We start from the raw sequence: 25149 nt of genomic DNA, 5'->3' as shown, positions 1-25149 counted from the left end.
TGTGTTAATGATAGTTGGCTAATTTAGCAGTCAAAAATATCGAAGATTACTTGATTTTATACCTGAAATATTTTTATTCATTTATTGTATAAAATAAAAAAACTAAAAATAGAATTTTTATTAGTGAGCGAGTTCCATCCCAAACCCAATCAGGACCTGTAGTCCTAGATCTGCTCCCTCGCTTTTCACAAGCTCTCCTCTTTCCTCTTTCCTTTTCTCCCGAACCAATCTTTTTGTCACCCTTGCCGCGCTCGAGTGATATTTATTTAAGAAATTTTATAAAAAAACCATAATGATGGATCAATAACACACAAAATATAAGGTGGTATACGAAACTTTGGTTATAACTGCCATTTTATAGGATGGCGCAAGCACCAGGTGATGAAGTGCCACTTATGACACTTATGTAGTAAAGTATTATTTCGTTCCAATTTTTACTCAAAAGCAATCAAGCAAAGTAAGTATCAATTTACATTAGTATAATCAATGAAATATGATTTCGGGGTTAACTCAACGGTAATCTTATTGTGGAATATTAGTCAAGTGGATCTGAAAAGCTCATTCGTAAATTGGGATACTCAAAAAACGTCGTTTTACTTATTTTTCAAATGTATAAATCGTCCTTTAAAATTCTGAAAATTTGAGGACTATTCTTGAAACCGAACAATTTGATTATACATGAATGATGGCGTATTTACAGTAACACTGTGAAAGAAAACGCTGAAGTTAATTTTTTGTACCAATTTTCTTTCTTTTTTTTTGTTTAACGAACATTTGCTTTTTACGTCTCTAATTTTAGCCAGGATTTTAAAAGGGAATTAAACTTTACTTCAAAATATTTATCAACAAAATTTTTCAAGGCCCAAAACATGAAAAAATCGCTATAAATGTAAGGCAAAATTTCGTCATTGTGAGCGTTAATAGTTTATTTTTCAATTAAAACGCAGTTTAATTGAAAATTAAATTTTAATTATCAATTAAAAGTGAGTTAATTAAAAATTGTGCAACCCTGGTATTGTATGTGAGAGTTACATTTACATAAAACATTTGATTCAAATGATCACTGCTTATATCCTTAAACATTTTTTTATAATATTCACGGTCGCAATTAATTTAACGGAAATTAGTTGTTTGTCTAATAAAGTGTTTTTTCTGCTGACAAAGCCAATAAATTTTTTTTCTTGAAAGTATTAAAAGAAATTTATGCAGCATTTTTTCTTTATATGAAATATGTGTTTCATTTGCACTATTTTAGATTTTAAAATAGTTTTTTTATGAAAAGTTTATTCAACGCAAAACACCATTAATAAAGTGTAAGGTGCGCGTATTCGACTTTTGTTCATATGGTGATTCCTTAAAAATTGTAATGTGCTTCGATTACACATTGGCGACTCAGCCTTTTTTTTTAAGTTTAATTTGCAAAAGTTACATATTCATTAAACATTTTTTCATGTAACTAATACATTTTTCATTTTTCATAGTTGTGCCACTTCTGAAAAAAATTATTTTGCGCACGTTACATTTTTATTGAAGTGTAATTAATTGTTGCAGAATACTTTTGGTGAGATGTAAATCCCACCAGTTGACCAAAAGTGAAACAAAAAAAATTATAAATCTTCAATATAATGATCGTCGAAAGCATAACGACTCTGAAGCTTTGATAGTGCAGATCAAAGCTTCTGTCTAGTTTTATGAGTATTAATAATATCTGTAATTTTTAGAAAGTTCCAACAAAATATGGAAAAACTGTTGTTGAGTTTGTTCTTTGGACTGATTTTGAGTATTGCAGTGAGCGATGGTAAGTTTCTTTCTTTTTTCACCCGTTTCAATCAAACGTCACATTGCAATAAACTATTTTTTTCTCTTGGAAAATTGAGTATCGGCGAGAACGAAAATAGCGCCGAGAATAGTTGGCGGCCAATTCGCTCCAACACGACGATTCTTGCATCAAGTGTCTCTTCAACTGATTGGAAAGGGTTGTAGTTTTCATCAATGCGGTGGCAGCATCATCGATTCTATGCACATCATCACGGCCGCCCACTGCGTCACCGACAAATCCACGTACCAGTTAAACAATGTACCGATTACCATCGTGGCCGGTGCGACTGATCTACGTGACAAAAGATCCGGCATTTATCGCGACGTTGAGTACACATACATACCTAAATCTTACTCGAGTAACTTTCCTGGATATTATTACGACGATATAGCAATTTTGAGGGTGAGTAGCTTTAAACTGTAAAAAAATCATCAAGCCTACGTTAATTCTTGGATTTCTTACCTTCAATAGTTGAAACACCCTTTGCCTCTCGGTAAAGATCCACGAATAAAGCAAATTAATTTACCTTGGGACGACAATCGATATGAGCCGGCGAGAGCACAAAATCTCGTCGTGAGTGGTTTTGGCACTTACAAACAAAATAGGAATCCATATAATGGCCAAGTAGAGTCAGGACCAACCAGTCCGCGTTTAAAGTACGCAAGTGGATTGATCAGGCGGAACGATAATCCCCCCTGCACGGATAAACAAGTCTGCGTGCGGAACACTAATTTTCACGGATCGTGCTATGTATGTAGATCTTATACATTTTTCAATCACTAAAAACATAAAACAAAATGTTCTCGAATTCATTTGCATTAACATCAACTTTCATCTTTTAGGGTGACAGTGGCGGTCCACTCATCGATGAATTAAGACGTACCCTGATTGGTCTTGTGAGTTACTCAAATCATGAATGGTGTGGAGATACTACCAAATACACTAGAGTTTCATCCTACCTAGACTTCATCAACAAAGTACGGGTAGGCGGTTGGATCTCTTCTGATGACATTAGTACCGTTTACAATAAGTTCAATAATGAACAAATTATGCCAACATTGCCGCATTGTGATCAGCAATCTGAAAAATGATGTATTTGTAAACCTTCATCTTTCTAGAGTTGTTTGATATTATTTTAATAATTTATTTTGTATTATCAATAATGAAAATGAATTTATAAATAGTTCGATTTTCGATACTTAGTTGTGTAAAATAATGGCTATTACGTATAATAACATTCATTCAATGCTAACCGATTTTTGAAAATAAATTTATTATATTTTTCACTCTATATCTTATAAAAATAAACTTGTATACTCTTTGGCACATTGAATGTATCGTTTATATGCTGGATTTATCCAATTATCAATTTTGAATTTCCCTTTTTTTTTAATAAAATAAAAGTTTATCTTGGCACAAATTTTTTGATATGTTTATATGGAAACGACGATGATAAACCAAATACCGACGGAAAAGTACAGGAATTATGTGTCCGTAGCAGTATAAACATCAACGTATCACTCACTGCATCCAGGGATTGGGTAAAATTATAGTATCCTGTAGAAATCTCGCGAAATAAGGGTATGTAAACATGAAAACACCATATCCAACGTATTTTTCGCCTGAGAGTTCAATGATGACCTATGAAAAAGCCTCAAAAAAGGCATATTTGAAATTCAAATTTTCTGCTCCTGCTCGCGAGATGTTTTTCCACGCGCATAGTCGACGATGTCACAGATTTCAATTTGAGTACGAGTAACTTGAATTAGTCTTTATTTTTCGTTGTATCATTAAAATTCAATGCGATGTGTTACAGATCATAAGCTCGGCGGCTCAATTGCAAATCAACTTTAAAAAGTTGCGAAAAGGCTGTAAACGCTGCGTCTTGGCGTACAACCTTGCGATAGTACACTGGATCGCTATGCTGATGGTACGCCAGGGATCAACATGGCGTTCCTATTTAACCGTCAGCTTAGGGGACGACTGATATCGCGGTTTTTGAACAAATAACAGAGGCGATGGATAAGCTGACGTAGGGTTTGAAGTCAATTAGTTCGATGAAAAACAAGGTTTATTATAAAAAAACTAAAAAACTGTCATCGGTACACGTGTGTTTATCACCGCGGGTCAATAACATGATCGACCTTTATTTTGAATCAAAAATTTTTACACATGACACACGGTGTTTAAATTTGATATCTTTGAATTGATAATTTCCAAGGCATTGTCAAAAGTTTAATGAGTAGTGTAAAATTTAATCTAAAAATAAATTATTTCCATTGTTTGAAATTAATTCCAAATACTTGTCAATATACCTTTCAGTTATGTTTGTTTTTCATTTTAAAAAATACCACCGTTGGACCAAAATTGATACGAGAAAAGAATATAAGTACTTAATCTGATGATCATTGGAAGTGTAGCGATTCTGAAGCTTTGATGTGGTAAATCAAAGTTTTCATCAAGTTACATCAGTTTTATTACTCACGATTTCTTCAGTCAAGATGTTGAAAATATCGTTGCTAGGTCTTTTCGTGGGACTGATTCTGAACATTTCAGTGAGCGATGGTGAGTTCCTTTTTTTCACCTGGTTTATTCAAACACCCCATTGCTAATAACCTGTTTTTTCTCAAAAATTCTAGTAAATGCGAAAATAGTGCAAAGAATAGTCGGTGGTAATTTAGCTCAACAGGGAAGATTCAAACATCAAGTATCTCTGCAAATCATCAGCCCTTATGGTTGCACTCATCATTTTTGCGGTGGTGCCATACTCGATGAGGACTACATTATCACGGCCGCCCATTGCGTCACTAACAATGTCACTCGCAAGCTAGACGATGCATCGATTACCGTCGTAGCCGGTTCGACGGATCTACGTGACAAAACTACCGGTATTTATCGCGACGTCGAGTACACCATTATACCTACCTCTTACACGAAGAACCTTCTCGGACAGTTTAATGACGATATAGCACTGTTAAGGGTAAGTCGCTTGAGACTTTAGTAGAAAAAAAATCATCAAGTTCTATTAAATGATTTACTTTTTAACTCTTGGCAATAGTTAAGACGTTCTTTGCCTCTCAACGATGAACGCAAAAGAATAAGGGCTGTCAATTTACCTACGGTCAATCAATATCTGCCAGACTATACTGATACACGATTCGCAACTGTGAGTGGTTTTGGAAGTTTCTCACAAAGTAAGAACCCGGAAAATGGCAAAGTAAAGTCGGGATCGAACAGTCCGCAGTTAAAGTACGCAGCTGGATGGATTAATCAGAACGATTATCCTCCCTGCACAGATAAGCAAGTCTGTGTTCGAAACTTTCAGTCGCATGGGGCATGTCATGTACGTTGATCTCCTACCTTTTCCATTTCAGAATTAACATATTTTTTTTTATTTTTTTTTTTGAATTGACCACGAATTTCATCTCAATTTTAGGGCGACAGCGGTGGTCCACTCACGGATGAATCAAAAAATACCCTGGTTGGTCTTGTAAGTTACTCAAGTCATGCATGGTGCGGAGATACGACCAAATACACTAGAGTTTCGTCCTACCTAGACTTCATCAACAAAGTACGGGCAGGTGGTTGGTTCTCCTCTGATGACATTATTATGAATCAAAAGGAGCAGGATTTCAGACATGAACAAATTATACAGAGGTATCCTCATTGTGATCAGTTATCCGAATATTGATGTACTCGTAAATCTTTATCGTTCTGGATTTGTATTATATTATTTCATAATTTGTTTTGTACCTTCATTAATAAAAATGAATTTATAGAATCTTCGATTACCGTTTCCAACTCATGTAAACGAATTAATATTGCATTACAATATTAGCAAATTGTTCGCTAATTTGTGAAATGAAATAAATTTAATTTTTTATATTTCAAATGAAAAAAATTATAGCCTTGAATAAATAACCTATACTATTCATATACAGGATTCATTCAACTGCGCAAAGATCAAACGCAAGTACATAGTAGCGCAAATTTTGCTGTAAGTTTTCATGGAAACGGCTTTATTAAATTAAATTACATTATCTATATACACCTGTACCCTCTTCAAAATTTGTATTTCTAGATTATCACTTGTTTTCAATAATTAATTACCTTTTTTAATTCAATCAAGAGCGTTTTACCTTGCTAGCTCACGATCCCTTAATATTCAGATTTTGTGTAAGTAATTTCAAGGAAGAACTTGTCTCGCATTGGTTCTATTTTATAGCGAGCTTGTGCGGATTTAGTATCGATAGCTACGGAATGAAATTCGACAAATGAATCATTCGTACAAAATTTACATCAGTGCATACGTATAAACATCGTACTCAAGATCCACATCGTTGAATAGTTTTTTTTTTAACAACGAAGTTAGTAAAAGTCACTGTTTCTGTTTCCCTCTGTCGTACTCACAAGTCTTCTTTTCTCGATTCGAATTTGAATTTTTATTGCGCGGCCTCCTCGTACATCTTCTCTCAATGGGGCCATAACAATGATCGCCTTGCATATGCTTGAATGATTTAGCTTGGAAGTGGTCATAGGTCGAAAATAGAATAGTTCATTAAGCACAATCAAAAAAATTGAAATATTTTATGTCATTTTTTTTAATGTTTATATAGAAATAAAGCTTGCTTAACGTAATGATTATTCAGAATTCAAAAGATAACTCACGCATAAAAACAATAAAATCTGTTTCAGTAGGACTAAATTGTCATCGGCTCATGTGCTTATCGCTACGAGTCAATAACATAATAGGCCTTTCTTTTTCAATTAAAACTGATTACAGATAGCAATAGGTGTTTAAGTTTATGATTTTTGATTGGATCGTTTCCAAGACATTGTCAAAAGTTCAATGAGATGTGCAAAATTTCATCTGAAAATGAATTACTTATATTGTTCGGAAATAATTACTATTATTTGTCAACATTTCTTTCAATGATATTTGCATTTAATTTAAAAAAAATCCAATGTTGAACCAAGTAAAGCCGAAAAAAAGAATATAAGTATTCAATATAATAATCGCTGGAAGTATAACGACTTTGAAGCTTTGATGGCGCAGATCAACGCTTCTGTCTAGTTGCATCAGTTTTAATACTTCTAAGCTTGATCAAAATGTTGAAAAAATCGTTCTTGGGTCTGTTCGTAGGACTAATTCTGAACATTGCAATCAGCAATGGTGAGTTTTTTATTTTTCCATCTTTGTAATCAGAGCGTCACATTATAATGAGCTATTTTTCCCTAAAAATTCTCGCATCAGCGAAAGTAGTACAAAGAATAGTCGGTGGCAATTACGCTCCACAGGGGAGATTCAAACATCAAGTGTCTCTTCAAATGATTGGACAGGATTGTACTTTTCACCAATGCGGAGGCAGCATCATCGATGCTATCCACATAATCACGGCTGCCCATTGCGTCATTAATGATAATCAAGAATTTCAGAATTATAATATTACCATTATGGCTGGCATGACAGATCTGCGTAACAAAAGCTCTGGCATTTATCGCGACGTCGAATACACCATCGTACCTACCTCTTACCAAACTTCGAAGGGTGCTGTTGACGATGTAGCCATTTTGAGGGTGAGACACTTTATATTATATGAAAATGTCATTAAGTTTACAATTAATTTTTCATTTACAACATCTTTAAAATAGTTGAAACGCCCTTTGCCTCTCAAAAGTGAAAGTCGCAGAATAAGGGCCATTAATTTACCCGCGGATGACTATCGATATATGCCGCCGAATACAAAACTCGCCATCGTAAGTGGTTTTGGCAGTTTCAAACAAAATTGGAACGCACAAAGTGGCAAGATAGAGTCAGGACCGCTCAGTCCACGTTTGAAGTTTGCAACTGGATTGATTAACAAAATTGAACCGCAGTTCGGCTGTAGAGACGCGGAAGTCTGCGTCCTAAACGATAACTCGCACGGAGCATGTCACGTAAGTTGATCTGACGAATTTTTTAATGATGACATTTTTTTTTAATTCATTTGAATTAAATGCTAATTTAACTCAAATTACAGGGTGACAGTGGCGGTCCACTCATCGATCCATCTACAAATACCCTGATTGGCATCGTCAGTTATTCAAATCATAAATGGTGTGGAAGAACGACCAAATACACTAGAGTCTCATCCTACCTGGACTTTATCAACAAAGTTAGGGCGGGTGGATTGATGGACCGTAATTTCATTAGCATCCTTCATCAGAATTTTGATAACGAAAAAATTGTCGGGCAGTTACCTTATTGCACTTAGTTTTATAACAAATGATGTGTTGGTCAGTTCTCATCTTCCTGGATTTTTCAATATTATTTTGATTTTTTTTGTGTTTTTAATGAAATGAATTATCAAATTTTTTTATTGCTATTTAAAAAGTTGATATTTTGTAGCATTTTGGCATTGCTGTTCGATTGATGAGAAAATTTCATTATATCGTTTTTATATTTTATGTGAATAAAATTCCATACCCATGAGTTTATCATTTATATTTAAAATTTATTCACTTGAATGAAAATCGAAAATCAATAAACAGCTATATATATTGTAATTGTAATAAAAATAAATCATTATAAAAATATCTAAAGGGACACATACACCTTAAACTCGAAAATTTTTTTATTGCTTTATTGAATAGGATTTTTCCGTCCCTTTCCATTGCTTTTTTTGAAATTCCAAAATTTTGATTTTGCCCTGAGATACAGCTGTTTCCGTGAACCCTTTTCCTATACTTTACGTATTAAATTTTTTCTTCTTTTGCGTTTTCTGACGAGTAGTGTTTTTGGACACCTGTCGTAATATTCAGAGGGTATCGATTGAGCTTTCTGCACCAGGGTCGCGTACACTTCTTCAGAACATCAATGGTTACGGTCACTACCTCGGATGAGACGATCGAACGGGCAGATTGCTCTGCTTGAACAGTTAAGCACACATTTTTTTCCATTTTTCTCATTTACCGAAACCAAAAACATTACTCGCCAGAAAACGCAAAAGAAGAAAAAATTTAACACGTAAAGTATAGGAAAAGGGTTCACGGAAACAGCTGTATCTCAGGGCAAAATCAAAATTTTGGAATTTCGAAAAAAGCAATGGAAAGGGACGGAAAAATCCTACTCAATAAAGCAATAAAAAAATTTCGAGTTTAAGGTGTATGTGTTCCCTTAAATCTAAGTAATTATAAATTGAATTGAAAAAGTTAAAAAAAAAAAATAAATAAAGTTCCAGAAACAAAAATTTATGCGATGAAAAAATGAATTACTTGAAGTTTCATTATGAGTGATTCAATTATCTAGTATCCATTGCACACCAAGTCACCAGTCACACGTTAATTTCGACAATAAAGACTGTTTACATTCTTCCTCTTCTGCTCGATAATTTTTTTCTGCCTTCTCGCATAAGTGTGTATCTTTGCGCGACCCGGATTCAACTCATACAATAAGCCAACGGACATAAATCAAAGATTCACTCGTTTTTATTAATCGAGAAAGAGAGAGGGAGATATTAATCGAATTCATAATCTGTAAAGCATGTCCGTGTGTATGGGCAACAAAACGAGGACGTGCGCCGATGGTAGGGAGAATAGATCGGAATACACGGGCCCGCGCACTATTACGCTATATACACGTACAGTTGAAAACAAGCCACACGGTAGCCTCCCACGCACTCCTATACATAATACGCGAGTATAAAGACGGGTGATGGAGAAAAAAAAGTCGAGGCGTATTCTCTCGTTCGCTGCAGATCTACCTGCTCGCGAGCGCGTGCGTATGTGTATGTGTTGCTCGCCCAGGCAGCACAGCTCATTGTAGCATGTACATATAGTATAGGAGTAGTAAATTTTGGGCCCGTTTCCCAGGCTCATCAGTCACTTTTCTTCAACGAGCTGCGTCGCGTCTGCTGCTGGTGACTGGCTCCCTTTTGCCCTTTTGTCGCGATCCCATATTATATGTGGGACATCTCTCGCTGCGGTCCATTATTCGTCATTACACGCTCGACGCCCGTCGCGTCATGTATGTGTGCATATAGCACTGGACGCGACAGAAAAAGGCCGTTTGTGTGTTTATAAACACATACATACACACGAGTAGCGTCTAGAGTAGGCGTAACTGGAACGAAATTACGCCACGAGGGTTTATATATAGAGCAAACACGTGGACATGTCGCCTTATATATGCGTGCGTCTGTTACTGCGTGTGGCTTGTTACTTGGCACGCAGGTAAAGTAAAGGTTTGCCAGCGAGGTAACAACAAACTTTAATAATCAGAAATTTGAATTTTTCACCTGTGGATTTGGAAATGACATCTAGGGGCAGAACTCGAAAATACACAGAGCGTCGCAAAGACTCAAATTAGCTTAAATCTCAAATACGCGATGAGTATGATAACGCGCTAAAATGGAAATTTTTGCTTCAAAGCTAGAGGAGACGAGTTATCGGAGAACAATCGATTGATAGCTGTGGGTTAAAAAAGGTTGGATTTAATAAAACGAGTCCCACGAATCGATCACGAACCGCAAAGGACAAACGATTTAGATATGATTATGTGTGACCATCGGATCTTTCACACTTGAACTCGAAAAAAATCGGTAAATTATTTCCTAACACTGTGACGTACGAATATCTCGAGGTCCATAAGAGATCAGGCGCGTCTCGGGTAGGTACATGTGCGGCGTGGCTGTAAATTAAAAGTCGGTACAGCCTCGAGTCGACTGCGTCAAAACAGCTCGTTGTGCGGTCATAATAATGAATGTGTGTGCGTGTAATACGCGCGCTTGTACTCGATCGTTTCGCTTGGCTGCATCTCAATAACAACAATAATAATAAAAATGAAAAAGTAGTGCACGCGCTCGAGTCTAAATTTTCTCATACCCGCGATACATTGTATAGGTGTGCGTGCGTTTTATGCCTCCATATGCACCCCCAGTCAAGTGAATTCAACGTTTCTCTCATTATATGAGAGTAAATGATGGATGCGCGTGGCGACGAAGCTGTGGCCAGTGATGTACAGTGTATACAGAACGAAATTTCTAAATATTGATATAGCACGCGCTCGAATTGGCGTGAAAAAAATGCCCCCGTACGCGGGTGTGTATGTGCAGCGGGACGCTCTGTGTGGATCGCACAAACACATGCATACGAGTAACGAGTGTATTTGTATACGTACACACGAGCGTATGTACGACGACGACGACGACGCAAAAAAAAGAGCGAGAAAAAGAAGAAGAAACGCGAAGAAAGAAGGAAGAAAACGATGGAAGGTGTTATTCTTCGCGCGCGCGCGCGACATCGAGTCTATGTACGATCTTTGGATACCGTGGTACGTGTGCTGTATGCACATGACTTTTGTCGAATAGCATGTTCTTAGATATTGCATATAGTCAGAACCAGTGTTCGATTCTGCTCTCTCTCTCTTTTTCACGCTTCTACTTCTTCTTCTTCTTCTTCGTCTTTTTTTTCTTCTTCGCTGCGTATGTATGTATAAGCTATTCTGCAAGCAGCAGTTCGTGTGGGCGGCTTGTGAAGCTAGTAGTAGTAGTAGTAGTAGTAGTAGTAGTAGTAGTAGTACGTACTCTGCACGGGAGGGGGTGAATTTTTATATACGTTGTCGAGGCGATAGAGAATCATCCTACGCTGCGCGCTAGTACTTATAGGCATGTATAGAGACCTGGAGCAAAGAAAAAGGTGGGACACCTGCTGGTTTTACAAGATACGGGAGTCGTCGATGGGAACGTGATTCGCAAGATCGCCCGTGTCTGATATTATATTATACTATGTACACACACACAGAGGGAGCATCGAGAGATACAGAATTGTATCCTTTTCTTCCCTCATAATGGATGGTCTTCTCTGTGTGTGTGTGTGTGTACAGTACACGTCGTGTTTTTGATTATACGATGATACATCGTATTGAACTTTAAATTACCTCAATGCGCGTCTGCGTCTGTGCGGGGCCTTTTCTTCGACGTGCGCACAAGATGCCGTTTTCTCAATCGTGTGACCCACTACTACTACTGCTGCGACTCTTTCTTATAAATAATTCTTTGTTCTTTTCCCAGACTTTTGTCATTTTACTCGCGGCGATTTTTACGATATTATATATACCTGCACACCGCAAAACACGCGGCTGAGAAAAAAACAATTAATGAAAAGAAATTTTCCACCTTTTTTCCTCATATATATATCGGCGAGCGTACGCGATCCGATAACGCAACGATCGCAATTATGTGATATCGGCAAAAAATTAAATTCAGATTGACGAACATCGAACCACGAAGCTCGCCGATCTTTCTCCTCTTTCTTCGCGTAATTGCGCGGCGAAACTAAGTTTCCAATTCATTAAGATTCTTTTAAAAAGGCCAAAACGATCTAAAATGAGGCAAAAAACAAAAAAAAAGAGAGAGAAAAAAATAAGAAGCACGAGCGAGAAACACGGAACGAAAGTTTCTCTCTTTTATACGATTCTTTTCCGCCCAATTATGAAGCCGACGGTGGTCAGATCTTGCCTATTAGTGCGTGTATATAACGGTCGAATCCGGTCAATAAAATAAATTAGCGAACGAAAGATTATTGGGGAGGCTCGAACACACACACGCACGAAGCGAGAGCAAAACTTGTCATTCACGACTCGAGCGTTTGGACTCTGTATCAGCTATATAAGTACCTGCGAGACGGGTTCTCTCTCTCTTTCTCTTCTCGTTGTTGTTTTTTTCTTACTTCATTTTTTTTATCATTCGAAATTAAATACCAGAAACGTAAAAAGTATCATAATTATACATTTTATAATACATACTTGATTCCGCGCGGACAGCGGATTATTATTACTATATACTTGAAAAATAAACTTTTTCCTGCCTCTCGCACGCTCGTATATTTTCAGCGTTACACAAACACAGAGCAGCAGCAGCAGCAAATACTCGCATCTCCTGTATAATAGTTATCTGCACATAGCGTTCAGTGCGCGGCGAAAAGGAAGAGAGCTAGAGAGAAAAAAAGGAAGGCAATAAGTCGCCAGCAGATAAGCACCCGATTGACTCTCGAGAGAATAGAAATTCAACTCGTGTGTGTACGTGTACGAGTGTGAGTGCGGAAAAGTGTCGGAAGAAAGGAAAAGAAGATTAGGATGCCGAGGAGAGCAGATCGTTACACGTGCGCTGGCGGTGGTGCCGAGAGTCGATGTTGTTGTGGCCTCTCGCCTTGCTGTATGTGTGTGCGCAGTGTCGATCGTTAATGAAACTATCTGTATAGCACTTAACGCGCTCGTATGTATGTATGTGTGTGTGTGTGTTTGTGTGTATGTGATCCACGCGAGTTCGACAATTATTTCCAACCGTGAAAAGAAAAAGAAAGAGGAAAAAGAGGAAGAAAAAGGAAGCCGATGAAAATAATTTCGAGTGCATATAAACCGCGCGCACTCACGCGTCCGAGAGTATATATATCCCTGTGCCGAGGCGATTCAATTAAGCTAAGGATCTCTGGCACGGCGGCTATATTTATAATGTCGTACGCCGCTCGAATTGCTATTGTAGGCAAGAGCTAGCTACAGCAGTAGCAGCAGCAGCAGCGCACGATATCGTTGCTGTTGTCGCCACAAGCGAGTTAAGGCACAACGACGAAAACGTGTCGTGGATAGAAGATTCGGACGTGTTCGAGTCTGTCCTGTTCCGAAGCCGGCTTTTATTTCCTTTCGCGCAAGGAGAGAAAGAGAGAGAGAGAGAGGAGAGCTTTAACTAGACAAAAGCACGGACGGGGGCAAGGATGACTTAATGTTCGCAGCTCGTCATTGAGCTCTCGGCAAGCGGCTGATGGCTATCGCCACGTCGATCCTGCGGATACTCGGAAATTTTCTTTGATTAAATTTCGATGGCGTATACAGCGGTAGATAATGCGCGGCTATACAACTCGAGTTTATATAGCCAGGCATTAATCCTACGTACGGTCGAATTTTGTTTTCGTCGTACGAATTGATATTATATACTGCTGCCGCACGAGAGCTGCGGACAGCGGAGGCTTTTCCCATCTCTCTCTCTGCCGCGATGAATTTGAAATCAAGCGAAAACGTCGAGAGAGGGAAGAGTAGCAGGCAGGATCAGAACGTGAAAAAAAAGGAGAAAACGCAGAGAGAGGGCTAACGTATAACGCCGATAATCGTCGCATGCGGAACTCGTGTCAATATGGCCCCAGCGGCCGTCCATGCGAGGGTCGAAACTTGGCCGCCGCCGCCGCTGCTAGGCTCTCAGAGATAAATAATTCGCGGCGATCGCGCGACGCGTGCATGTCGGGGCGTTCTTTTTTGGAAATGAACATTTTGTTGCATCCCTCGTACTCTCGCCGACCCTTGACTACTATATACGGCCAATATATACGCGCTGCAGAGTGGATATGTTTAACCGACGTACGGATGCGAAAGCCCATACATATACCAGCCCCCGATCCCATATAGCCAATGGTTGAAAAAGCTCGCGAGCTTTTTTTCTTCCTCGCGTTTCGCGATCGTACTAACTTCGAGTGCTCTGCGAGGCTGCACCCGCCCATATACGTCTATGCATGCACGCCGGTATTCTTTGACTTTTTGCTCAAAGTATAGCACCCCCCCGCCGCCATCCACCGAGCTTTATTTTCACTGCGTCTCGTGTATGTGTTTTTGCTCGTGCATCCCGGCATCGAACACAATTGTTTCGATCACTACTAGCTGCACACTGCGTCGACCGATAAAGTTACGTTATAAATATTTTTCGTCGTCGTCGCTGCCGAGGACCCGGAGATATTCGTATTTGCTTTGTCAATATACGAAGCGCGTCGATATGATTCGGAGGAGCTGCTACTGCTGCACTCGCACGATGCGTATATGTATGCGACGACGCGATCGTGTCCAGTTGGACATTTGCATATTTTTCTAATCCTCGATGTCGAATTCGCCCGGAAAGCCGGAGATTGCACGAAACGCATCCTATGTATAGGTACTGTAACCTATCCTATCGTCGTATGCGGCCGTATTCATTCCATCGGCGTCGTGCAGCAGTGCTAAAGTCACCACCGGCCACTACTACTACTCCTACTACTCCTCTATATGTATAGGCATACACGAGTCGAGCGTTGGCCAAAAAATCTCTCTCAAATTGAATCCACGTCGTAGCAGCAGCAGCAACGACAGTAGAGCTTCATCGTCGGCAAACAAGCTCAAAGCCGATTCGCTCGCGTATCTCTCGCTTCCCATCAATTCCTTTATTTTGCGCTGCCTGCACACACACAGACATAACTCCAGAGAGTATACGTCCCACCCCCGGACCGTCACGATTCGTCTCTCTTTCTCTCTCTTTCGCTCTCGAGCTCGTTGTTTTCTCGTATCACTCTCGCGACGCTGCATTCCAGCGCGGCAGCAGATGCCCACCCACCGATGCAATATTCAGCGCTGCTTGGCTCTCTCGTATATACCTATAGCACCGGCACACACACGTTATATGTAAAAAAAAAGAAAAAATGAATGAAAAAGAAAAAAAACGCGATGGAAAAAAATGAAAAAAAAACGCGCCCACCGAGCGTCAAATTGGCGCCGCTGTCCATCAAGCGTTGGCTGAATCGCGAAACGCATGGCGCTCGACTTGATACACACACGTATACGTACACACGCATACATCGCATAGTGGCACTGACGCCAGTGAGAGAGAAGGACAAGTCGAAGGGAGGCGGGCGTCACCGAATGAGACAGAGAGAAAGAGAGAGAGAGAGAGAGAGAGAGGAGTTAGCTTCGCAGCATTGGAGGGAACGCTTGAATCGAGGGAAACGAGAGGAATCACGAATTGATGTACGGAAAGCGACAAGCTGCAAATGTATGTGTTTGTGTGCGTGGTGACTGCATTTATATACACAAGGCTTACGTGGATATCGCGAATAACGAAAAATTTCACAAGCTGCACCTGCGCAACGAGAGAAACGATCGCTCGACAAAAAATTCCTCTTCGTCCAAGACGAATTAACGCCCGACGACGACGACGACGACGACGATGCGGTACATAGCTCGGAGAGCTATCGATGTTGATCGGAACTGTATATAAATTCTCCTCGAGCATTGTAAATTATTTGACGAAAGAGAAAAAAAACCCGTGGGGGAGAAAAGGAAAGCACCAGAGCGAGATAAAGATAAAAGCTGCCGTTGGAAATGGCGCGCGCACTTGCCACAACAGAACGCGCCATTTACTACTTTGAGAATTTTTACTCCCGGTGCAGCGCGCGCGCCAGCCTATATAATACGATACATAAAGTACAGTTTTTTGTTGCCAAGCGTGCAAAATGCAGGCGCACCGATGCAGCGCCAATCGATTTCTCTCTCGAGGCGAAATTGAGTTGAAAAAAAAGAGTCACCCGACGGGGCCGGCGATTGTCTTCTAATTATTTGCCGCTTATATCGATCGAGCCTCGCGCACATGTAGCCGGGCGACGACGGCCTGCTGCAGGCTGCAGCGTGCATACACACGCACACACATATACACATTCGAGCTAGGTAGGAGCCATCTTCGCCCGTCGTCGCATCAATCACCGGCAGCTTTTGCAACCCCTTTTCTCTTTATTGCGTATCATCAGCGCCACTGCCGCCACTGCTGCTCACTTTTTTCTCTCTTACTCTCTCTCTATCTCTCTCACTCTCTTTTCAACTTGTTATAGATATACACAGTAGCAGCAGCAGCAGCAACAGCATCGGATCAGCCTGTATCAGAGGGGTGAGCTGTAAACGAGTTTATAAAGGCAATGTCTTGTCATCGGTGGTTATATTTCCTGCCAAAGTGAGCCGTTAATGAGTAAATTACCATTTTTATAGCGAAAACCGTCGCCCGTATAACTTTTTCGCCTCGCGCTTATGCTCTGGCATACGGTTAAATATTATAATATACACATTAATGTTGCACGCGCGCAGCTAAAAATGATGAAAATTATTAAAAGAACGCGTAGAAGGCGAACATCGATTATACAAAAGCGCGATCCACGCAGCTATGAAAGAGCGGAAACATCTAGTGCTCGAGAGCTTCGTTCGCGCGGATAGTCTATTAATACGTCTCAGCTGTGCGCGCGACTCAACTCAACTCGCTCTCTCTCTCCCTCTGGCGTTGCTTTTATAGAGAAGCGACCGCATTTTCTTTCTCTCGTCTACCTCGATCTTGCCTGGGAAATACTTCGCTTCTTCTTTTTTTTTTACCCTCGTTATTCTCCGCGCAGACTTTTAAAAGCCGAAGCTACGATTATAATACTTTTCGTTCGGTCGGAGCTCGGTCGTCGCCTGGCCGCGCGCTTATACAGTCGTCGCGTCGAGGCAACTGTGTCGTCGTCTTAGTCGTCGTCGTCGGCACCGCTAATAATAAAGTTTTCCCTAGCTGATTCGACACGGCGTAGACAGATTTTAAAATTTCCCGTTGTTAAAGTCTGTGTGTATATGTGTGTGCTGCTGCTCGCACAACCCTTATATTCTGTGGCACTACAGCATTCAACTCCGCAGTAGCTGAAAAGTTCCATCGCCCGCCAAGGAAAAGGATATCTCTTTCTCTGCGTGTTATAGGTGCAATGTATAGCTATATATACCAGCAGAACTCCCACCCCCTAGGCCACACGCGCACTATATGACGACGACGACGACCCCCTCTGTTCTCGCGTAAGACCGAGGAAAAATTAATAAAGTTCAGGGAACAAAGTAAGTTGACTGCCAGTAATGCCTTCACCCCGTTGTCGTCGTCGTCTTTTGCTCAAGGAATAAAAGAGTCTCTCTATGGCACTGCTATACACACGTATCCACACGCACACAGCGAAAGCAGCAGCAGCAGCAGCAGCAGCGGCAGCCTTTTTCTTCAAGGGTGGACTTTATTATAACGTATGGTGTCGAGTCTTTTATATACGTCGCGATTGCCGCGCGACTCTAACCACCCCCCTTTTCTGTTGCGAGCCTCTCCATCCTCTCTCTCCCTCTCGGCTTCTTCTACTCCCTCACTCCCTCTTTTTTTTTGCTCTTTTTTTGTTGGTTGTTTTGTATAAAACACGATGGCAGCAGCAGTAGCAGCAGCAGCAGCTCGGATAATGTTTCGACGGTGCAGTATGCCTCGAAGCTGTGTTCTCTCTCTCTCTCTCTCTGCCTCTAGCTTAGCTTATAGCTTGCGCGCGGCAGTAGCAACTCGTTCGCGCGTTTGTACTACGGGAAAAGCTTTTGCCAAACTACCTGTGTATGTTAATGCTATATATCTGTAGGGAACGAAATGAACGCGAAGCGACACGAAGCGAGCACGAAAGTAGGATGTTCGCTACGGGCGTGTATATACGTCGATGTAGAGCTATATACAGCTCGGCCAAATTTCGTTTTGTGCCGTGTGGCTCGCCGGGACTAGGTTGTTCTTTTGCTTCGCTCTGCGACGCGGCGCCCCGGTCTGTATATATGCGCGACTACTTACCGTACACCGTGCGCAGCCGGCTTTTACAGACTTTTCTTCTCTTTTTTTTGGACTTTGCGAGCTCGAGCTCGATCCTGTATACAACGTACCAAAGTTCGGACGTTGCAGGTTGAAAACGAACAACAGCTCGTCGTCGTCGTAAAAGCACAGATCGTGCGACGTTGTGTGCGTTGTTTCACGAGTAACGAAAAAAAACGGGATTACCAAAGTTGTTGATGTTTCCTTTCCTGTGCGCGTTCTCTGCGACGGATCGCGTATACAGTCGTGAGTTTTTCAATTTTCGCTACGTTTACATGGTATACACAATACACGATGTTCAAATCATTTCGGAGAAATTAAAATTACCAAAGAAAAGCTTCAAATTAATAGTAAAATAAACCTTGAATTGGTCGTGGTCCTCTTGTGATCGGCGTCGGCTGTAGCAATGCCAGGTGGTTCTATAATTGAAAGCTATATAAATGCGTTGCAGCGCACATCGTTACGTGGTACAACATAGGGGAAATGCGTTAGACTCTTAATATATTTTAAAAATGGTTGGAAACAGAAACAATGATATAATTATATCAATCGAAAGCTCACATTTGCATGAAAACCCCAAAATTTTTTTGAACTAAAAATTTTGTAATTTGATAAACTATCATGGGTTAAAATTTCACTTCGATCTAAAGTTTTTTTTATTTTCGCTGCAGCCTCCTTAATAAAAAGCATGGTCAAAATCATATCATATTTGAGGCATTGAGATGGCGCGAATTCGCCACCGCAAAATATCGATTCTCTCACGAAAGGAGCCCATTGGACGACACAATGACAATTTTCCGTCCAACCACGAAGCGCTACATGTCACGGTCGAATAAAAAAAATAAATAAAGAAGCTTGAACATATATTTCACTTATTTATTGTATACGTACGGGGAGAAGAATCGGCAGGGAAAAATCAGTCGCGGTATATAATCCTCGTGAGCAGGTATACGTACGGTATAGTGACAGTAGTAGCAGCAGTACGTGCAGTATATACGCGCGACCTCCTCGGAGTGTACATAAGAGGATCGGAGTATCCGCAACATAAATATTTACGACTCATTCAGCGCTCAGGGCTAATACGAAATGCGATTTTGGCTCGCCTCGCGCGTTTGCTCTTTTTAGCTGCGCTCCGAAAACTCGATGTGTGCTATACGCCACACATACACACGATATACATACAAAACACGCGCACGCATTGGACGCGCGTTAATCCGATTAGTAGTATAGCAGCTCGCTCCCGACAATAGCTGCCAGATGACGACGAGGACGAGATGATGCGCCGCGTCGCATACATCGTTCGCGTTGCAATATTACAGCGGTGACGCGCGCGAGCGAGCGAGGGGTTGCGTGCACCGTATTTCATATACACACGCGCAGACGTCACAACAGCAACGAGGCAGACACGCAGCATCGGCAGTATAGTGTATAGTTGTGTCGAAAAGGTGTCGAGCTGCGCCAAGACGCGTGTCAATGCGATATATGTATTATTACTTATGTATACGCGCTCTTTGACGCGTACACACATTGTACAACGACAAAACGTCGGCCTATTGTGCGCGCGTCGCTGGCAATTGTGAGTTATAGGCAGCTCGCGATTTTCAAGAAACTTCACTTGTCCGTAATAAGCAGTTTATACATCGAGAAGCTTATAATACAACAGCCGCACTCCCGCGCTTCAAAGAAGTTTGAAATTATTTTCTTCGATAATAGCTATTAGTCGATAATTCGGGAAGAATATAATATAATACATATAATATTATTAATTCGAGACGCGTCCGCGGACGATGCTCTTTTTTTGACCCGATCGCTGCATTATATACGTATACAGCGAGGGGAGATCGTACCACATCCCAGGCCTATTGTACCGAGTGCGTGTATATAGATGGGCGCGGATTAAGCATACGTGACCCGGTCGCTAGATTCGCGCGTTTCTATATACTCGTATGGTATACGCGTGTATACATACGCGATGACTATTCTCGGGGCTTTAGCTCTACATATATACGACACTCGCACACATATACACACGCAAAAACACACGGAGAACAACGTTGTGCGTGCATGCGTGCGTGTATTGCATGCTCACATTCCACACGAGCATTAACGATTCGTAATCGTAGCTGCAGTGCCGAGAGTTCGACGAACGATTATTATATTATAATATCGTGCTGCACTGGTCGCCGTGAGCTTTGCGTGCCTGTAACGCGATTTGCGAATCACGGGCCACGCGCACAGCGAAGTAGCGGCGGCAGTAAGTGCAGCGAGCGAGCGAGTTTATACATACACGATCGCCCGCGTTTAAATGCTACGATATTTTCCTCGGTGTACCATACGCGAGTATGTGTGTGACTTTTCGTAGATTCGACGGCGAGTAACATTATTGCCGTACATACAATTGCGTTGCGCGTTTTACAAGCCGTTAAAATCGTACATCGAATACCGATTCCCGGCAGCGAGTGCAGCCCGCAAAAGTACCTCGCGCTCACATTGTTATAAAACGTATTTATAATCGGTAAAAACACGTACGTGCGAATATGCTCCACACGGGTGTGTACTTTAATTTTCTGTGGAAAGCTCGAAATATTATAATACACGCGCGCGAGGGACTATCCGACGCTTTGTGAGCGTTCGTTCGCTCTTTCTTGCAACGCGATCAAATTTTAATCTTGTAGGATGGCGATCGAACTCGTTCTTGGATTTCCTTTTTTATCGCTCGGCTCGTAATATATTATTTTACATGTACGTATCGATTTGACTTTTGTTGAAGCTCGTCGAAGTGGAGACTCGATGTTTACGATTTATACTCGGCGCAGTTTGAATACGAAATGCTCGACAATTGCGAAAAACCAAGTAATATTGCCTTTGCTCGAGGCTCGAAAATTTATCCTCTCTTTCTCTCTCTCTCTTTTTTCTCTCCCTCTTTTTTTTCAACAAGCTACAGCACACGCGCGCGCGGCTGGTAACAATTTTTACGCGCGCATAAACGAGGAGCTTGCAAGCTCTCGTGCAGCAGCAGCAGCTTGCTTCGGTTTCGGTTTGGCTATAGAGCGTTGGTACCACGCTACGTGGCGATGTTCTAAATCACCGAGCCGAGAGCGCGAGTGCGCGCACGGGCACTTGTTAACGCCCGAGCCATTACGGTCGGTTACACGGCAGCGGAACAAAGATGTAAAGCGTCGGCCAAAAATACGAGCGCGTCCTGGCTATATAGAGGAGAGAGCTCAAGGCCTTTTTCCCCTGCAGCAGCTGCACGCGGCGAAGAGGGAGGAGGAAAAGTTGGAGTACACAGCTCGAGAACCAGCAGCAGCATCTCCCTCTCTATCGTCGTTTGTGGAAATGGTTTTTATATGCTCGCGGTGCAGAGCGCGTTATAGAAGCCAATTCTCTCTTCTCTCTCTCTCTCTCTCTCTCTTTCTCTCTCTCTCTCTCTCTCTCTTTCACTCGAAGGAAGAACAAAAGACAAGAGGAGTACGCGAATGTGGCTGATAAGTAATGGCCAACGAGCAACGTCGATGATACTGCAAGCTTTGCAACTTCGGCTCGTTCTCTCGTTTCTATAAGTATATGTATACGACGACGAAAACGACTAGCTGTTGACTCTGTATGGCGAACAGAAAAAACAGATTATTTGATTATTTTGATTATTTAATTTGTTTATTATTGGGACCGTGGGGTATAAACCCCATACGGCCCCGAGGTAGATTGATACAGATAGTAAGAATAGAATTTAACATATTGATAATAATAGCAAGTTTTAGCAGATGAATACAAGATACAACAACAACAATTAAATATATATACAACAAGACAACAGATTTATATACAACAATTAAATTAGGACTAACAACAATATGTACATATTTACAAACAGAAGCATGAGTGCGCAGTGACCCGCACCGCTCCAGAGAGCGCATGCGAGCACACAACGAAAGAGAGGTTCGAAATAAGCGTACAATCACGCAGTCGCAGCGCCGAAATAAAAAAAAACTATTAGCCTGGGCGATCTCGAAAACTTTAAAACGTTGTCGTGGCGATGAAAATAAAAAGGGGTTAAAACCAAGAACTCCCGGTGTACAAAGTATATATACAGCGCGCATATACAAACGCGCGTATACACGAGCCGAGACTCGAAAGCAGAGAATATGGCTTTGCTAGCTAACGGCGGCAAAAGGCGACGACGACGACTCCACCTTCTTAATTCAGTCCGAGGCGATAAAAATGACAGTAGCACGGCTCTCAGCTACTGCTGCTCGCTGACTTATGTCCGTTTACATATACAACACCCACACAAACACAAACACACACTCGTACACTATAAGTGAAGGCATATCGCTGAGTGGGTGGCGCTGGTGGTGCTTTCTCTCTTATACACTCGCCCCGAGCTCTCTTGACAAAAAAATAAGAACGGAATAAATAATGGCATGCACGCGCCTGACTCCTCGAATTCAAAGCATAAGCACGGTACACACACACGTAACTCGACGACAAAAGAATCGCAATTGGAGAGAAAGAGAGATAGAGAGAGAGAGAGAGAGAGAGAGAGAGAGAGAGAGAGAGAGAGAGAGCAAAGAGCAAGAGCTCATTCACACGCGTTGTAATGCTACCGTGCTTTTCTGGCCATGTGTTGTGTTGTTGCGTCCACCTCTGGCTTGATTTCTTTTTTTTTCTCTTTCTCTCGTTTTCACGATGTACGAATACGTAGCTAAGTAATCGAGTGCATTTACTTGACCGTTCTTGAATGTAGAAAAAGTGAAAGTAAAATTTTGAATTTTGATTTTGAGCATGCGCGTTGACCGAACGAAAGAAAAAAAGTTTATACTGCATAAAATCAATACACTCGGTCTCTGTAAAGTTGAAAAAAAATTGTCTCAAATATCCTGCATTCAAAAACTTATTTGAATCTTCTTCTGTTGGTTGGTGCACATGTGTTCCTTACTTTCTAAAACACATATCGAAAATATTTCTTTCTATACTCATTTATGTGACCTATACGGTTAGTATTGGTCCATCGTTCGTTTCTATCGCACGTGGTTACTGTTTAGTTTCGATCTTGTAGTTTATCATAAAAAAAATATCATTATTTACAATTTGTTCCGATATGGAGAGTGGAAATAACAATGTCATCAGTGTCAAACCATGCTGTTGCAGTTCCTTCGAAGAATGGGAAAGCTACTTCAAACGAATGGATAATGTAGACACTAGGCGTCAACAATTTTGCGAGAGCCACCGAGGTAGGCTTTGTGAGCCGACTCTTTGGTGGAACGTTTTCATACAGTTGATGGGTTGTAAAAGTCTTTTTCCCAGTCTAAATGATATAGATTATTTTTTTAAGTACGCAGCGAGGAAAAGATCTATTCGGACAATGTACCTGCTCGAAGCGAACGACGTAAATATCCACGAGTACGCATTGGAAGATGGAAGATCGGCGATTCATTATTTATGCGACGAATTCGAGAACCGAGATCTATTTCATCTCTCTCACGAACATACCAAGAAATTCATCGATGTACTTTTGAAAAATCCAAACGAGAATCATCGAGACGCGCATGGCTTCACGTACTTTCATGCGGCTTGCATGATCGGCAACGAAACTACCGTTCTCCGATTCGTGGCGGAATGCGCCAACATCGATACGTACCGGCGCTGGCCGCTGCACCTGGCCGCCCGCTACAGGCACAAGTACATCGTGTACGTCTTGCTGGAGTACGGAGCCAATTCGAATCAGCCGGACCGCGACGAGCGATCGACACCTCTGCACGCGCTCGCCTATCGCTGCCCGTGCGACTGCTCCACGAACTTGAAGTACTGCGGCGAGAGAAAACCCGTGGACGAGATCGTCGGGATGCTCGTCGAGAAGGGAGCGAACTTGGAAGCGCGCGATCGTCGCGGAGACACGCCGCTGCAGTCGGCCGTGGCGCACTTCGACTCGGAGCTCGTCGGGGCGCTACTGAGGCACGGCGCGAGTCTGGACGCTTTGAGCGAGGACGGGATTTTCGACGCGCGATTCACGAAATTCGAACTGCGCAACTATCCGTTCACGCTGGACGTCATCGAGACGACGAGGGTATTGTTGGCGGCTGGCCACAGGCTCGACCTGTACAGTCGACTCAAGATGCTAAAATGTTGGATGCGAATACGCGCAAACGATATCGACCTCTTGTTTACGCAATTCGTTGGTAAGTCATTAAATGATACAAGTTTAATCATTACAATTTGCATTCAATTTTACTAATTTTTTTTGTCTTATTTAGAATATAAAAAGGATTCGCCTTACCGAGTTATTCCCAGCAACGTATTTATTCTTCGTGAATATCGTTTTTATATGGAACCAAAGACAAGATTATATTTGCAGCACCTTAAAGATCCATCCATATTACCAACGAAGGATTTCTCGCGTGAGAGCTTCCCCGATCTCGCCTCTGAATGTGATACTGAAATTGAGATATTGAGTAACATTTTTCCAGTCGAAGATGTCTCGCTCTACGAAATTTGTAAAATGAATTTCAACGAGGGTTATTCAATTTTAAAAAATGCAAAGAGTTGGTGCATTCCCAATGAAATTTTGCACGCCTTGAAGCACTTTCAGTTAACCGTAAAAAGACACATTGCAAATATTTGGATAAGGCCGCAATTGGAATTGTTCGTCGCAGACCTGTTCATGACGGAATATTGCAAATTGAATTTGCCCTATGATTGTTGCCTCGAAGTTGCCAAAAATATGGATTACGAAGAACTATTTCGTTTGTGCAAGCTGACAGAAAAACATCATCTAGAATATCCGTTGCGGCGAAGCGAACGGCTGCGAGCCAAACGCCAGTTGGATCATGAGGCTTGAATTGCATGCTCGCTTGAACTTGAATAAAAATCTGCTGTGATATCTTATACTAACAC

General features: G+C 41.3%; 3 protein-coding genes across 5 annotated transcripts; all 3 read left to right on the top strand.

The window, feature by feature from the left end:
• The first annotated feature begins 1062 nt into the window (after positions 1–1062).
• Positions 1063–3133, top strand: LOC106649625 (chymotrypsin-1-like). Of its 3 annotated transcripts, none has more exons than XM_014367103.2 (5): positions 1063–1187; positions 1722–1798; positions 1878–2221; positions 2291–2569; positions 2662–3133. In XM_014367103.2, the coding sequence occupies exons 2-5, from the start codon at positions 1738–1740 to the stop codon at positions 2908–2910; spliced, it is 933 nt and encodes a 310-aa protein (XP_014222589.1). In that variant the 5' UTR covers positions 1063–1187; positions 1722–1737; the 3' UTR covers positions 2911–3133. The 3 variants fall into 3 exon arrangements, with proteins under 3 accessions (XP_014222589.1, XP_014222587.1, XP_014222588.1); XM_014367101.2 differs by having other exon boundaries at positions 1063–1318; XM_014367102.2 differs by having other exon boundaries at positions 1063–1346.
• Positions 3134–4320: 1187 nt separating this feature from the next.
• On the top strand, positions 4321–5510 carry LOC106649500 (chymotrypsin-1-like). Its single transcript, XM_014366939.1, has 4 exons — positions 4321–4384; positions 4459–4799; positions 4878–5162; positions 5256–5510. Exons 1-4 carry the CDS (start codon positions 4321–4323, stop codon positions 5508–5510), a joined length of 945 nt encoding a protein of 314 aa, XP_014222425.1.
• Positions 5511–6928: 1418 nt separating this feature from the next.
• On the top strand, positions 6929–8073 carry LOC106649501 (chymotrypsin-2-like). Its single transcript, XM_014366940.1, has 4 exons — positions 6929–6992; positions 7074–7396; positions 7472–7756; positions 7840–8073. Exons 1-4 carry the CDS (start codon positions 6929–6931, stop codon positions 8071–8073), a joined length of 906 nt encoding a protein of 301 aa, XP_014222426.1.
• Positions 8074–25149: the final 17076 nt, after the last annotated feature.

Source organism: Trichogramma pretiosum, unplaced genomic scaffold, assembly GCF_000599845.2.
Source record: "Trichogramma pretiosum strain Unisexual culture from Peru unplaced genomic scaffold, Tpre_2.0 scaffold43, whole genome shotgun sequence".
NCBI lineage: Eukaryota > Metazoa > Arthropoda > Insecta > Hymenoptera > Trichogrammatidae > Trichogramma > Trichogramma pretiosum.
Note: the sequence above shows the minus strand (reverse complement) of the source record. Positions and strands in the feature narration are given on the sequence as shown.

Bases quoted from the DNA above. Each gene is read 5' to 3' on its own strand.
- LOC106649625 (XM_014367103.2), top strand. From the start codon at position 1,738: ATGGAAAAACTGTTGTTGAGTTTGTTCTTTGGACTGATTTTGAGTATT. The intron at 2,222-2,290 runs GTGAGTAGCTTT...TACCTTCAATAG, and splicing joins ACGATATAGCAATTTTGAGG to TTGAAACACCCTTTGCCTCT. The intron at 2,570-2,661 runs GTATGTAGATCT...TTCATCTTTTAG, and splicing joins ATTTTCACGGATCGTGCTAT to GGTGACAGTGGCGGTCCACT.
- LOC106649500 (XM_014366939.1), top strand. From the start codon at position 4,321: ATGTTGAAAATATCGTTGCTAGGTCTTTTCGTGGGACTGATTCTGAAC. The intron at 4,385-4,458 runs GTGAGTTCCTTT...CAAAAATTCTAG, and splicing joins GAACATTTCAGTGAGCGATG to TAAATGCGAAAATAGTGCAA. The intron at 5,163-5,255 runs GTACGTTGATCT...TCTCAATTTTAG, and splicing joins AGTCGCATGGGGCATGTCAT to GGCGACAGCGGTGGTCCACT.
- LOC106649501 (XM_014366940.1), top strand. From the start codon at position 6,929: ATGTTGAAAAAATCGTTCTTGGGTCTGTTCGTAGGACTAATTCTGAAC. The intron at 6,993-7,073 runs GTGAGTTTTTTA...TTCTCGCATCAG, and splicing joins GAACATTGCAATCAGCAATG to CGAAAGTAGTACAAAGAATA. The intron at 7,397-7,471 runs GTGAGACACTTT...TCTTTAAAATAG, and splicing joins ACGATGTAGCCATTTTGAGG to TTGAAACGCCCTTTGCCTCT.